The sequence below is a fragment of the Myotis brandtii genome, unplaced genomic scaffold (assembly GCF_000412655.1).
Source record: "Myotis brandtii unplaced genomic scaffold, ASM41265v1 scaffold157, whole genome shotgun sequence".
Classification (NCBI taxonomy): Eukaryota; Metazoa; Chordata; class Mammalia; order Chiroptera; family Vespertilionidae; genus Myotis; species Myotis brandtii.
The window spans coordinates 5132150-5145996 of record NW_005355708.1 but is presented as its reverse complement, the minus strand read 5'-3'; the positions used below and the strand labels follow the sequence as shown (position 1 = coordinate 5145996).

At 37.6% G+C, this 13847-nt stretch overlaps 1 protein-coding gene across 9 annotated transcripts in view; it reads left to right on the top strand.

Moving 5' to 3' along the window:
- CDK12 (cyclin-dependent kinase 12) overlaps nucleotides 1-13847 on the top strand; it is a 77814-nt gene that overhangs the window by 27387 nt on the left and 36580 nt on the right. For all 9 annotated transcript variants that reach the window (XR_001361229.1, XR_001361226.1, XR_001361228.1 and 6 more), the window contains exons 7-13: nucleotides 1134-1190; nucleotides 1526-1627; nucleotides 7204-7281; nucleotides 8267-8383; nucleotides 9333-9464; nucleotides 10947-11158; nucleotides 12688-13140. Coding sequence is in view for 4 of the 9 variants with exons in the window: in XM_014536162.1 (XP_014391648.1) it covers nucleotides 1134-1190; nucleotides 1526-1627; nucleotides 7204-7281; nucleotides 8267-8383; nucleotides 9333-9464; nucleotides 10947-11158; nucleotides 12688-13140 (1151 nt within the window). In the remaining 5 variants the exon portion in view is untranslated. The remainder of the gene's footprint in view (nucleotides 1-1133; nucleotides 1191-1525; nucleotides 1628-7203; nucleotides 7282-8266; nucleotides 8384-9332; nucleotides 9465-10946; nucleotides 11159-12687; nucleotides 13141-13847) is intronic.

Below are 13847 nucleotides of genomic sequence, written 5' to 3'. Positions count from 1 at the left end.
GAATCATTGGTTGGCTGCCTCCTGCACGTGCCCCACACTGGGGGTCGAGCCCCAAAACCCAGGCATGCACCCTGGCTGGGAATTGAACCCTGACCTCCTGGTTCATAGGTCGATGCTCAACCACTGAGCCACGCAGGCTGGACTCTGTTTGAGTTATTTTAAAGCAAATTACAGACATCATTACATTTGACCCTAAATACAAAATTAATTATTACCTACTAGAGGCCCGTTGCACGAATTTGTGCACGGGTGGGGTCCCTTGACCTGGCTGGCTATCGGGGCCAATCAGGGCCGACCAGCGGGCGGGGTGGAGGGAACCATGGGAGGTTGGGGGTGGGAGTGCACTGACCACGAGGGGGCAGCTTCTGTGTTGAGCATCTGCCCCCTGATGTTCAGTGCGCATCATAGCTACCAACCGTTCATTCAGTTGTGTCGTCATCCAGTCATAACGGTCACTTAGGCTTTTATATATATAGATTATCTTCTAACACTCAATCCATATATTTTTTCAGTTATGTCAAAAATATCTTTTGTATACTTAGTTTGGATTTTGAGTTGGATTTAATTGTTAGGCCTCTTAAATCTCTCTTAATCTAGAACAGCCATTTCTCCCCCCTATAATAAGTATTTAATCATGAGGGTCTAGCCCAGGGGTGGGCAAACTTTTTGACTCGAGGGCCACAATGGGTTCTTAAACTGGACCGGAGGGCCAGAACAAAAGCATGGATGGAGTGTTTGTGTGAACTAATATGAATTCAAAGAAAACATCATTGCATAAAAGGGTACGGTCTTTTTTTTTTTTAGTTTTATTCATTTCAAACGGGCCGGATCCGGCCCTCGGGCCATAGTTTGCCCACGGTTGGTCTAGCCACTGTTTGCCAAGACATGAAGGAAATATTTAGTTGAGTCAAATCCAAAAATTAGTAGTTTTCCCCCCAAAAAAGCCCCAAGGCTTAGTAACCCTAAGGTTACTGGAGTAATCAAAAGAGACTTAACCTGGGAAAGCAGGTTAAAAGCAGAGATTAAAATCAATTTTTGTAAATCCTCTAACTCCTAAATTAACAGTTAACTTTTTAGGTATAATTTGGAGATTATTGCTGTTAGTTATGAAAATAATTGATTTTGTTTTACAGTGGGCAAATCAAGCTAGCAGATTTTGGACTTGCTCGGCTCTATAACTCTGAAGAGAGGTGAGACATTTAACAAAATTACATGTGGGAAATAATGCTTTTTATTCTTGGATATTCTAGTATCCTGCAAGTTGCAATAACTGTCAGAGTTCCCTAATTTTCTAAATGTATTACTACCTAGGTTATAGAAAGTAAATTCTATCTTAAGTTCTTGGATCAGCCTTAAACTAAAATAAATCAACCCAACTTCTACTTTTGAACTATTAAGTTGCTGTGGAGTTGTTTTGATAGTCCCAACTTCAATTGGCAGCTATTTCTATTTGCATTTAATTGTACAAGTATTTTATATCAGAAGCTATTGTAAATTTATGTCATGATTGTTTTTTACATTTCAGTCGCCCTTATACAAACAAAGTCATTACTCTGTGGTACCGACCTCCAGAACTTCTGCTGGGAGAGGAGCGTTACACACCAGCCATAGATGTTTGGAGCTGTGGGTAAGGCTCCCTTTACTTTTTCTTTTCTTTGTAACTCACGTATTGTTGAACTTGTATCTTGTTCTCGCTCTACATTGATTTTTGTAGCTTTTTTTTTTTTTTTTTTTTTTTTTTTTTAGTTTAAAAGGATGGGGATAAACTTTTAGCCAAATTTCAGAGAAATCTGTTGTTGAATATTTCTTAATATCAGAGCTACTTTTCATTTATTTATTTATTTTATTTTATTTTTTTGGACTGCCCTCACTAGTCGTTCATTGGACAGTAGCACAACCCCAAGAAAAAGATGGTTGGCTCAGAGATACTTTTTAAACATTTCATCAATTGTCTTTTTATTTTAACTTAGTTTGAATTGGGATCCATATACAGTCAAATCAGATTCATAGATTGCAATTGCTTATCTCAAGTCTTTTAATTATAGATTCTCCCTCTATCTATCTTGAGTCCCCTTATCTCCTTGACAATTTCCTTAGAAGAAACTGGGTCATTTATTCTATACAGTTTCCCACAGTCTGGATTTTACTGATTGCATTCTTGTGCTGTTTGTTTGTTTTTGACATGGTTCTCTATTCCTTTCATTTTCTGTATATTGTAGTGAATTTAGGTTTGATTCCCAATCACCCACTGACCTTGAAACTACTTTGCAGGTGGTTTTGAGTACTTCTGACAGATTATCAAAATGGTATATGAGAGTTGCGGTGGGGGGAGGGGGGCAGTGAGAGCCTCTGCCCAGAGGACAGGCAATAACTATGTACGTTATCTGTAAAAATTTGAAAACAGCAAAATAATCCACTACAGATTAGTCTGCCCTTTTTTAAAAAAAGAACGACTATTTTTTTTTTATTGATTTCAGAGAGGAAGGGAGAGGGAGAGAGAGATAGAAATGTCAATGATGAGAGAGGATCATTGATTGGCTTTCTGCCCGCCCCCTACTGGGGATTGAGCCTGCAACCTGGGCATGTGCCCTTGACTGGAATTGAACCTGGGACCCTTCAGTCTGCAGGCCTATGCTCTATCCACTTAGCCAAACCAGCTAGGGCTAGTCTGCTTTTTATTATCACCTTATATAGGCAATTCTGGTAAAATATTTATTCCTACCAGGGTAGATTTACACACAAATATACACCACTTTACATAACATATAATTTTCTCTTTTTGAAATGTTATCAGCTGTTAATGATCCACATCCATTAGTTCATTTGTGGTTGTTTTGTGATGGTGATATTCTAATTATATCATTCCTTTCTGGAATAAAGATAACATATCTATTTGGCTAACCTTAGGTACAAATGATATGGAAAAGGTAGGGATAAAGGTTTAATTCTTTTATTTACCATTTTCAAGATAAAGAGGTGGTTTTCTAGCATTCTCTAAAGATAACCAAAGAGAGGGCTTGAGGGGCTTGTTTTTTAGTTTCATTACGAACTCATGGGATTAAACATATTTGATATGTGTTAATCCATTATAGTTATCATCCTTATTCCTGTTCAAACTGTCCAGTCTTTAGGGAGTTTATTCAGGTTAATTCTTGAGTCTTTTTGATACATTCATAGTAGTCTTTGATAGCCTTCCTTGTTTTCTGGTCCCAGGCTCATCCTATTTATTTCCTTCCCCAGACCTCGTATCAGCCATTTCTCTAAATAGTCTTAGTTCCTTTTCATTGAAAATAATATTTACAGTTTGTTTGTGAGAGGAATAGACATTTTACATGGCCCATGTTCATTAATTGTTTCTTATGCTGTATGACTTATGCATACATACCACTGTCCTTGACCTGAATGCTTTAGGATTTTGACATACATACTTACAGTGGACCATAACACTTTTCCCCATTTTTTCCTTTTATTTCATTCTTTAAAAGGAGCATTGCAAGGGTTTTATTTCAAAATTCAAAAGGGTGAGGGAGAAAGAGAATATAATTTCTGTGGTAGCTTACTCAGATCAAATGAAGCTTTAGTTAAATATACTGATTCAAGCTGGGTATGTCTGTGTTCTGGACTATTTGCTTTAACAGTATTAGCATTTAAATTGTCACAACTAGACTCTAAAGGTAACTTCCCATTCCGTTAAGATTGGGGGGGGGGGGGGGGGGGGGGGCGCGGGCAGTTCATAGCTCTTTCCGTACTATTATTTTAGTCTCTGCAACCTGCCACGTTAGTGTAGTAGCAAAGTGTTGGATACATAGTGATGTTTTCCCCACCAAAGAACTGGAAACTGAAATTTAAAAAGCCACAAAAACAAAATTTGAAATTAAAATTATAGAAAATTAGACTTTCTTTAAAGCCCAGTGACTCATTGAACTGAGATTTTATTTGACTTTTGTGAGCTTACTACTTTGGTGATCCATGGTAGTCTTCTCTGAAGATACTTTTGTAGAATGCTCTTTTCAGAGACTCACTAGAGCAGTTCAATTTGAAATTCTGGGGAGAAACTAGAAAGACTAGTACAACAAATTATACCTAGAGTCTGAAAACACAGCTGGGTTTGTTTGTTTGCTTTTTCCTTCAGCCTTTTATTTTATCAGTTGTGACAGCACTGTATTTGGAATTTGATTTGGCAATTAATGTTAGAAACATAATTAAATTTTATTTTACTTTTTTATCTCTTGATAAGGTTCGTAAGAATTTGTCATTTGAGGTTAACAAATACAAATAGAAAGGTACTAATAACTTTAAGAGCTAGGTTTGTTTTGCTTTCTCAAATTTAATCAAGCCAGATAATTTTAAAGTGAAACTATGTAAACATTGGTTTTGTGAGTATTTTTGAATAAATCTCATTTCAACGCACATACTAGAGAAAAGATTCTTTTTTAAAATATGTTTTTATTGATTCAGAGAGAGGAAGGGAGAGGGAAACATTGATCAGCTGCCTCCTGCATGCACCCTATTGGGAATTGAGCCCGCAACCTGGGCATGTGCCCTGACCGGGAATTGAAACTGCGACCTTTTGATGCATGGGACGTTGCTCAACCAACTGACCCACCTGGCCAGGGCTCCCACTTTTAAAAAAATGAAGTATTTCACACATACAAAAAAGTATAAAGTATTTATATAAATTTTTCCATTTGTTTTTAAGTTTATTTTGAAATAATTTCAAATGTACAGAAAAGTTACTAGAACAGTACAAAGAACTTTACTATAGCCTTTGTTTAGATTCGTTAAAATTTTTTCACCTTTTAATTGAAGTGTATAATAAAATGTATATATTTAAATTAGACATATTGTATACCAGTGAAACCATCAAAAGTTTATATCACCTCCAAAAGTTTCCATGTAATCTCTCTCCTGTCCCCACCATCCCATTCCTAGGCAATCACTGTTCGGCTTTCTATCACTATTGATTGATTTCCATTTCTAGAATTTTATACAAATGGAATCATACAATGTATGCTCTTTTTTCCTCTTGCATCTTTTACTCAGCATAATTATATTGAGATTCATTCATATTAGAGTCACTAATTTTTAACATCTTGCCACATTTGCATGTATGATGTATATACATATATATAATATATACATAGAATAAAATGTGTTTATAAATATACTGCATTTTTTTCCAGAACTATTTGAAAATAGTTGTATATATCATGCTCCTTTCCCTCTTAATATTTAATGTACATTTCCTAAGAACAAAGATATTCTCTTAAACCAGAGGCCCAGTGCATGATAATTCATGCACTCAGGGGGGTGGTCTCTCATCCTGGCCTGTGCCCTCTCACACTCCGGGACCCCTTGGGGGATGTCCACCTGCTGGCTTAGGCCTGCTCCCCGGGGGATCAGGGCCTATTTGGCAGTCAGACATCCCTCTGGCAGCCCAGGAGCCCTCGGGGGATGTCTGACTAACAGCTTAGGCCCGCTCCCCACCATTAGTTGGACTTCCTTAGCGCAGCCGCGGAGGCAGGAGAGGCTCCTGCCACCACTGCTGCGCTGGCCAGCCATGAGCCAGCTGCTGGCTGAGAGGCACTCCCCTTGTGGAAGTGCACTGACCACCAGGGGGCAGCTCCTGCATTGAGCATCTGCCCCCTGGTGGTCAGTGCGCATCATAGCGACTGGTCGTTCCTGGTCGTTCTGCCATTGGGGTCAATTTGCATCTTACCTTTTTATTATATAGCAGTGGTTCTCAACCTTCCTAATGCCGCGACCCTTTAATACAGTTCCTCATGTGGTGGTAACCCCCAACCATAAAATTATTTTCGTTGCTACTTCATAACTGTAATTTTGCTGCTGTTATGAATCGTAATGTAATTATCTGATATGCAGGATGTATTTTCATTGTTACAAATTGAACATAATTAAAGCATAGTGATTAATCACAAAAACAATATGTAATTATATATGTGTTTTCCGATGGTCTTAGTGACCCCTGTGAAAGGGTCATTCGACCCCCAAAGGGGTCACAACCCACAGGTTGAGAACCGCTGTTATATAGGATAATCACAGTACAATTATCAAATTCAGAGAATTTAACATTGTTAGATACACTATATTTAATAGAGTGCTTTAGCTTACATTTCATATCCTCATTTTGTCAACAATGTTCTGGAAACAATACCTTACCTGATAAGAGGATCCAATCCAGTATCCAGTTGTTATTATTTAATCTGGAACAATTCTTTAATATTTCTTTGTCCTTCATGACATTTACATTTTTTAAGAATACAAGACTAGTTACTCAATAGCTTCAGGTTATGAATTTTTGGCTGGAATACTCCATACGTGTTCTTTTCAAGTATCACATTTGTTTGCTTCTTATTAGTGATGTTAATTTTGGTCATTTGGTTAAGGTGTTGTCTGCCTCCCACCACAAAATAGTTATTATTTTTCATGTTGTAATAAATAATAATTTTTATTATGTTTAATTTTTCTAGTTATTAGTATAGTAATAAATTTGTGGAGAGATATTTGGAGATTGTAAATATGTCAATCTAGTTTTGAAAGGCTTTTTCAAAATGATAAAGGTATTTAAGCATATTGTATCTAAGAGTCTTATTGAAACTGATCTTGGCTTATGACAATAACCTTTTTTAAAAAAAAAACAACAAATAGTGCTAAGAGGACTATAGTATAGGGCAGCGGTCACCAACCTTTTGGACCTCACAGACCACCAGTGGTCCATGGACCACCGGTTGGCGACCGCTGGTATAGGGCACATTCCATAGAACAGATAAATGAACAACGCTAATACATATTCTCTTTATAGGAACTGCTGAGCATCCTTGTAAAATTGAAGTGTGGGGTTTTTAGTCTTATTTTCTTAATTTACAATGGAAGTGTTATAAAGGGACTCTTTTATTTTTTAATTTTTTATTTTTTTTAAGGAAAGGACTCTTGACTCTCTTTCTCTGCTAATATATAGGCTGTCCTTTATAGGTGGCAAGGGTTTTTTTTAACCTGCTGGTAAATTTAAATCCTTTATACTGTCTAGTTTTAGTGCAAGAAATATTTTCTTTTATGCAACTCAGACACTGCAGTTTAGGGCTAATTTACAACCTGGTATATATACCATAAAAGTTTATTGAGACACACTATAAATAGCTTCCAGGGATTTCTCTTCTGACCTCTCAGTTTTACTCTTTCTAGATGCATCCTTGGGGAACTGTTCACAAAGAAGCCTATTTTTCAAGCTAATCTGGAGCTGGCGCAGCTAGAACTGATCAGGTACAGCTGTGCATGTGCTCTGAGTGTCCAGGTGTGATAGGTGATCACATCCTCTAATTCCTAACACTTTTCAGTTATTTTATTAAATGATTTTATGCTCCTTATGTCCAAGTAAGTTTCTCTTCACTCAATCAGGTTTACCATATATTTTGTCATGTGCTCTATATGTAAAGAAGTTGTATTCCACCTACTCTTTAGGTCTTACTTTGCATGTTTTTTATTCTTCATGTAAAAGCATGCCATTTTTAGGATAGTTATTTCATTCTTAGGGTAATTAAGATCAAATTTATTTAGCACACATTTTATTGAATCTGTTTTGTAATAATTTCCTTTCTCTGTTAAACTTTAGGATTCAGAGATAAATAAGATAGGTCCCTGCCTTCAAAAAGCTCAGAGTTTAATAAGTGATAAAACATGTAAACAGATAATTATGAAATAGAACCTGTAATAGAGGGTTTCAGGAAGACCTGGGATTGGGATAGAATTTGGATTGTTTTATTCAATAAAGTTAAAGGAAAGAATATAGCAGGCTAATGTAAACTTTTTAAAAGGTGGTATATAACTTATTATTTGTTATGAAGTAAACTCAATTTTCCATTAAAATTTTCAGTCTTGGGCTCTCTTCTGCCAGTTTTTCTTATATGGACATTTTAGGACCAGCTCAGCCTTTTGTAATTAACACTAACTGAACTGAACAAAATTGGTACTGAAAACCTCTGTGGAGGATTTAAAACATGTTTATGAAACCAAATATGTTGTGGATTATTTTAGGTAGTTGTGCCAGTATTTTCTCTTCATTATCTTGTAACCAATTCTTTCTGTCCTATTCCTTTTGTCCTTAAAGCAGTGAGGCCAGGTTTTTCTTTCTGCATGCCCTCTAATTTAATAAGCTCTTGGGAGGTAATCGTTTCTGCTTCTAGAATCTCCAGAATTCATGATGCTGACGCACTTACTTCCTTGTTCTTGCTTTCTGCTTTGTTTTCAGTCGACTCTGTGGTAGCCCTTGTCCAGCTGTGTGGCCTGATGTTATCAAGCTGCCTTACTTCAATACCATGAAACCGAAGAAGCAATATAGAAGGCGTCTACGAGAAGAATTCTCTTTGTGAGTTTGGCAAAAATGTGCATCTGTTTTCTATGTTTGATTGGTGTTTGGTTTGGACTTGGCTTTTTCCTGGCCTAGGGAGTTAGTGTTGTCCCAATTTATTATGGCAACACATCATAGGAAAGCATTTTATTTTTAACGAAGTTCTGTCACAGCCTTTTGGTAATTTTCTCTTTTGAAGGCTTTTCAGCGGTTCTCAACCTGTGGGTTGTGACGCCTTTGGGGGTCGAACGACCCTTTCACAGGGGTCGCCTAAGACCATCGGAAAACACATATATAATTACATATTGTTTTTGTGATTAATCACTATGCTTTAATTAGGTTCAATTTGTAACAATGAAATTGGGGATCACCACCACATGAGGAACTGTATTAAAGGGTCGCGGCATTAGGAAGGTTGAGAACCACTGCTTTAGATGATAGAAAACCATTTTATTTTGAACATTATATATATTTTTTCAGTCTTTTTGATCTTACCAAGACAAAAAGAGAATGTAATTGCTGGTTTCATGTTTTCTAACCTGTTATAGCACTTAAATCCTGTGTGGAGCCCTAGCCGGTTTGGCTCAGTGGATAAAGCATCGACCTGCGGACTAAAGGGTCCCAGGTTCGATTCCAGTCAAGGGCACATGCTTGGTCCCCATTGTAGGGTGTGTAGAAGGCAGCTAATCAATGATTCTCTCTCATCATTGATGTTTCTATCTCTCTCCCTCTCCCTTCCTCTCTCTCCTTCCTTCCTCTCTCTCCTCCCTTCCTCTCTGAAATCAATAAAAATATGTTAAAAAAAAATCTTGTGTGGAAAAAAACCTGATTGCTTGTCTAGCCACCTTCCAACTCCCTTTCCACAGTTTTATGTGAAACTGGAAATTCAGAGCCTTTGACACAAGGTTACAGGTTCAATAATTATGTGGTTGTTGTGAACTTGTCCTTTCTCTCTTCCTTCCCACAGCATTCCTTCAGCAGCACTTGATTTACTGGACCACATGCTGACACTAGATCCTAGCAAACGTTGCACAGCTGAGCAGACCCTACAGAGTGACTTCCTTAAAGATGTCGACCCCAGCAAAATGGATCCTCCAGAGTAAGTGCTGATGGATCCTCCATGTAGTGACCTTAAACCTCCTTCCCAAGACTAGGAGATGAGAAACTCAAAGTAATAGACATTTAAGAGGAACTGCAAATGGTCCTATGCCAAATGGAGCGGTATCCTCAAATAGGGTTATGACTGATAAGAGCTTTTATTGCTCTATGTTGTGTGTTTTTTAAAAAACAAGGCATAGATTTAGATAGGATATTTGTTCTAATTTGACTCAAGCTATCTTGTGTTCCTGGATCCCAGCATATTTTCATATAGAGCCTCTTTGAACATATTTCTCCTAGTTTTTGCTATTAACTATTCCATCTGCTTGAATCCCCTATGTCTATGGTGACCATGTATATTCCACACTTACAAGGACAGTGCTAATTTTAAATATTCCATGTATATTCCACACTTACAAGGACAGTGCTAATTTTAAGTTTGTATCACTGTCAGGTCAGATGTCCTGAGTTTAGAAAATGCGGTCTTTGAAGGTGTCTCTCTTTCATTAGACTTTTATGAATTTCCTTATTCTCCAAGATCCTCAGAGTTCTACAGTCACATATCACATTCTGGCAAATAAGTCTCTTCACATTTATCACTGACAGCATTTTTGGACATTTCTTCTTTACAGAAAGACTACCTTAAAGAAATGAATGGAATGTTAGTACATGAGTAGGTACTAACTACAAATCTGATTGTTCCAAAGAAATTTACTGCACTAAAATTTTGATACATAAATATTGATTGAAATACATAAAGCATTTTACTGAAATTTGGGGACTCTTGCAATAGAGAGATTTTTGGTTATGGTAATCCTTATTGTAGTAAGATTTGACCTACTAGGACTGTTTGCATTATCATGGGAAAGTCTGAAAATATATTAAAATATTTTAATAAACCCTATAAATGAAAATATCCAGTAATGGAAATTCAGTGGGCAGAAAGAAGAAGTTTTGTTTTGTTTTTATCTTCACAGACCAAGTAACACATAAATTGATTTTACACAGAGGGGATTTCATCATGATATGCTTATGTTATTCCAAAATTTAAATCACCACTTTGCCTGGACTCTTTGTAGCTATTAACAAGCCAGTCATCTCCGTGCTATTTATTCCCAACTGAAACTTGACCAATAAAGTTCTCTTTTATTCTTGTTATATCAAGCAAGAACTATAAGACTTAACTACTTGGCAGGAGTATGAGCATTTTTATAGCAGGTGTGTCTCTGATATTAGCAAAATCCTCATTTCTCACTGTAGAAGTCTTTTAGGCTTTTGGACTTCTACTTCCTCAGATTATTATATGCCATGATTCCTTTTACACTATTACTATTTATTTACTAACTTCTCTGGTTATTTTTATGGTTTCCTTATTCTTTCCATTTCCCACTGCTCTTTGCCGTCCCATTTTAATCCCTCTTTCTTCGGTTTACTCACTGCCACATTCCCACACACATTTCCCCTTTGCTTTGTCTTTTTTCAGCCTCCCCCACTGGCAGGATTGTCATGAATTATGGAGTAAGAAACGGCGACGGCAGCGACAAAGTGGTGTTGTGGTAGAAGAGCCACCTCCATCCAAAGCCTCTCGAAAAGAAACTACCTCAGGGACAGGTGCTGAGCCTGTGAAGAACAACAGCCCAGCACCACCACAGCCTGCTCCTGTCAAGGTGGAGCCTGTGGCTGGGGATACAATAGGTCAGTGCTGGGATAGAGACTTTGTGCTTCTTTTAAGCACATTTTGGCAGGTTTTAAAGGTTAAATGCAAGGATGTGTGTGTGTTTTAATTTTTAGTCAGTGAAGCATTAATAAAGAGGTTGGTGGTCTGATTATAGGGAAAAGGAGATAAACCAAGTTTTGTACCCGTGGTCTAGAACTACCATAGATGTATTTTCTATTCCTGAAATAAGGAATACTATATCTCAGTTAGATGTATGGTATAAATCAGTGAATTAGGTGAGCCAAATTTAATTTAAGGTTAGTTCACCATGGATCTCTAAAACATAATTTGAAGCCCTGTATATTTTGGTTTGATAATACCTTAGAAACCAATGATGTTAAGTCACAATTGCTAAATGTAGTTAGTTCTGGAGACTGTTATCTGATTTAAATATATATAAAATTGTATAATAATGAACTATTATAACAAAGTAGTTCTTCTGCGGGAACAATAATTTTTCTGAACTATAGATATTTTTTCCTTGGCTCACTTTCCCTTCCCTGTCCACCTACAACAGTAATTTTCAATGCTGACTACACATTAGAATCATCCAGGAAGCTTTAAAAATAAACACCCCTGAATAATTGCCAGATTTCTAGGGATAAATAAAGGTTAAATGAAATAACTTTAAAATATATATATATATATATATTATTGATTTTTTACAGAGAGGAAGGGACAGGGATAGAGAGTTAGAAACATTGATGAGAGAGAAACATCAATCAGCTGCCTCCTGCACACCCCCCACTGAGGATGTGCCCGCAACCAAGGTACATGCCCTTGACCGGAATCGAACCTGCGACCCTTCAGTCTGCAGGCCGATGCTCTATCCACTGAGCCAAACCGGTTAGGGCTAAATGAAATAACTTTTACTTACAATACAGAGATATTTGAGTTAGTCCATGAATTTTTATTTATTTTTAGAACTTTAAAAAGAATGCTTTTATTGATTTTTAGAGAGAGAGGAAGGGAGAGATAGAAACATTGATCGGCTGCCTCCTGCACGCCTTCTACTGGGGATTGAGTCTGCAACCCGGGCATGTGCCCTGACTGGGAATCGAACTAGTGACCTCTTGGTGCATGGGACGCTCAACCAACTGATCCACACCAGCCGGGCGAGTCCATGCATTTTTAAGCAATAATATAAAGAATAACAAAATGTGGCCCTGGCTGGGTAGCTCAGTTGGAGTATCATCCCAAGGTTGTGGGTTCCATTCCTAGATGGAGCACATGCAACCAATGAGTGCATAGATGGGTAGAGTAGCAGATCCATGTTTCTCTCTCCCTCTCTCCCCTCCTCCTCTTCCTCCTATTCCCTCTCTCTAAAGTCAGTAAATTAAAATAAAAGAATAGCAAATTGTGTCATGACGATTTGAGGCATGAAAAATGAGACATTTTTAATGAAATTTCATTCACTGGATATTATAAGTTGCTATTGCCAATTGAAGAATGCAGAGGTCTTTGCCCTGCATCATCCTCTTATATTGTATTCACTCTCTCTCCACAGGCCTTGGTGACATCACACAACAATTGAATCAAAGTGAATTGGCAGTATTATTAAATCTGCTGCAGAGCCAAACTGACCTGAGCATCCCTCAAATGGTACAGCTGCTTAACATCCACTCCAACCCTGAGATACAGCAGCAGCTGGAGGCCCTGAACCAATCTATCAGTGCCCTAACAGAAGCCACTTCCCAGCAGCAGGACTCAGAGCCCATGGCCCCAGAGGAATCTGTGAAGGAGGCACCCCCAGCTTCAGTGGTCCAGCCTTCAGCAGAACAGAAGACCCCTGAAGCTTCAAGCACACCAGCTGACATGCAGAATATGTTGGCAGTTATCTTGAGTCAGCTGATGAAAACCCAGGAGCCAGCAGGCAACCTGGAGGAAAACAACAGTGACAAGAACAGTGGGCTACAGGGGCCCCGAAGAACTCCCACAATGCCACAGGAGGAGGCAGCAGGTAAACAGACCGGTCATGAATCTCATTGAGCTCAGGTGCTGTTGATCCTCTTAAAAATCTCTTTAACATTTTCTTTTTCACATCAATGGCATCGGTTTCAGTTTTTCTGTAACCTAGTCTACAGGAGAACATACCAACAAGTGATGTATTTCTTGTCTGGCTTCTTTTATTTAAGTCTCAAAGCTTTTCAAAGCACCTTTTCATATACTGATTGTTTTTCCATTTCTTAGGAGGTAGGTAAGTAAAGCCCCTGTGTTCTAACCCACAGAAACCACAACCATAGCTCGTGATGTATTTGAACTACTGTGTATATGGTGGCCAACTAACTCTTGAAAATCTGCCTTCCAAACAAACCATCAGATTGTGCAAATAGGCAGTGATACTCTAGTGTAGTGGATGCTGGATACCAGAGTCTTGCTTGGAAGATTTATTCAAGAAAACCCTAATAAAACGTCATTGTTATCTCATGAAGAATAATTTGGGAATATTTCTAAATAGATAACACCATACATTTATTTTTTGGGATATTTCTAAATAGATAACACAATACATTTATTTTTCAAAAATTAATAGCATATAAAAGTGATTCCTTTAAAATATGTGTTTCTGAAAGAGACAATTGAATGGATTTTAGCTTAGGAAATGAGCATTATATAAAGGAAAAAAAAACTTACAAAAGGAAATACGTTTGTTATACCTTGATCTCA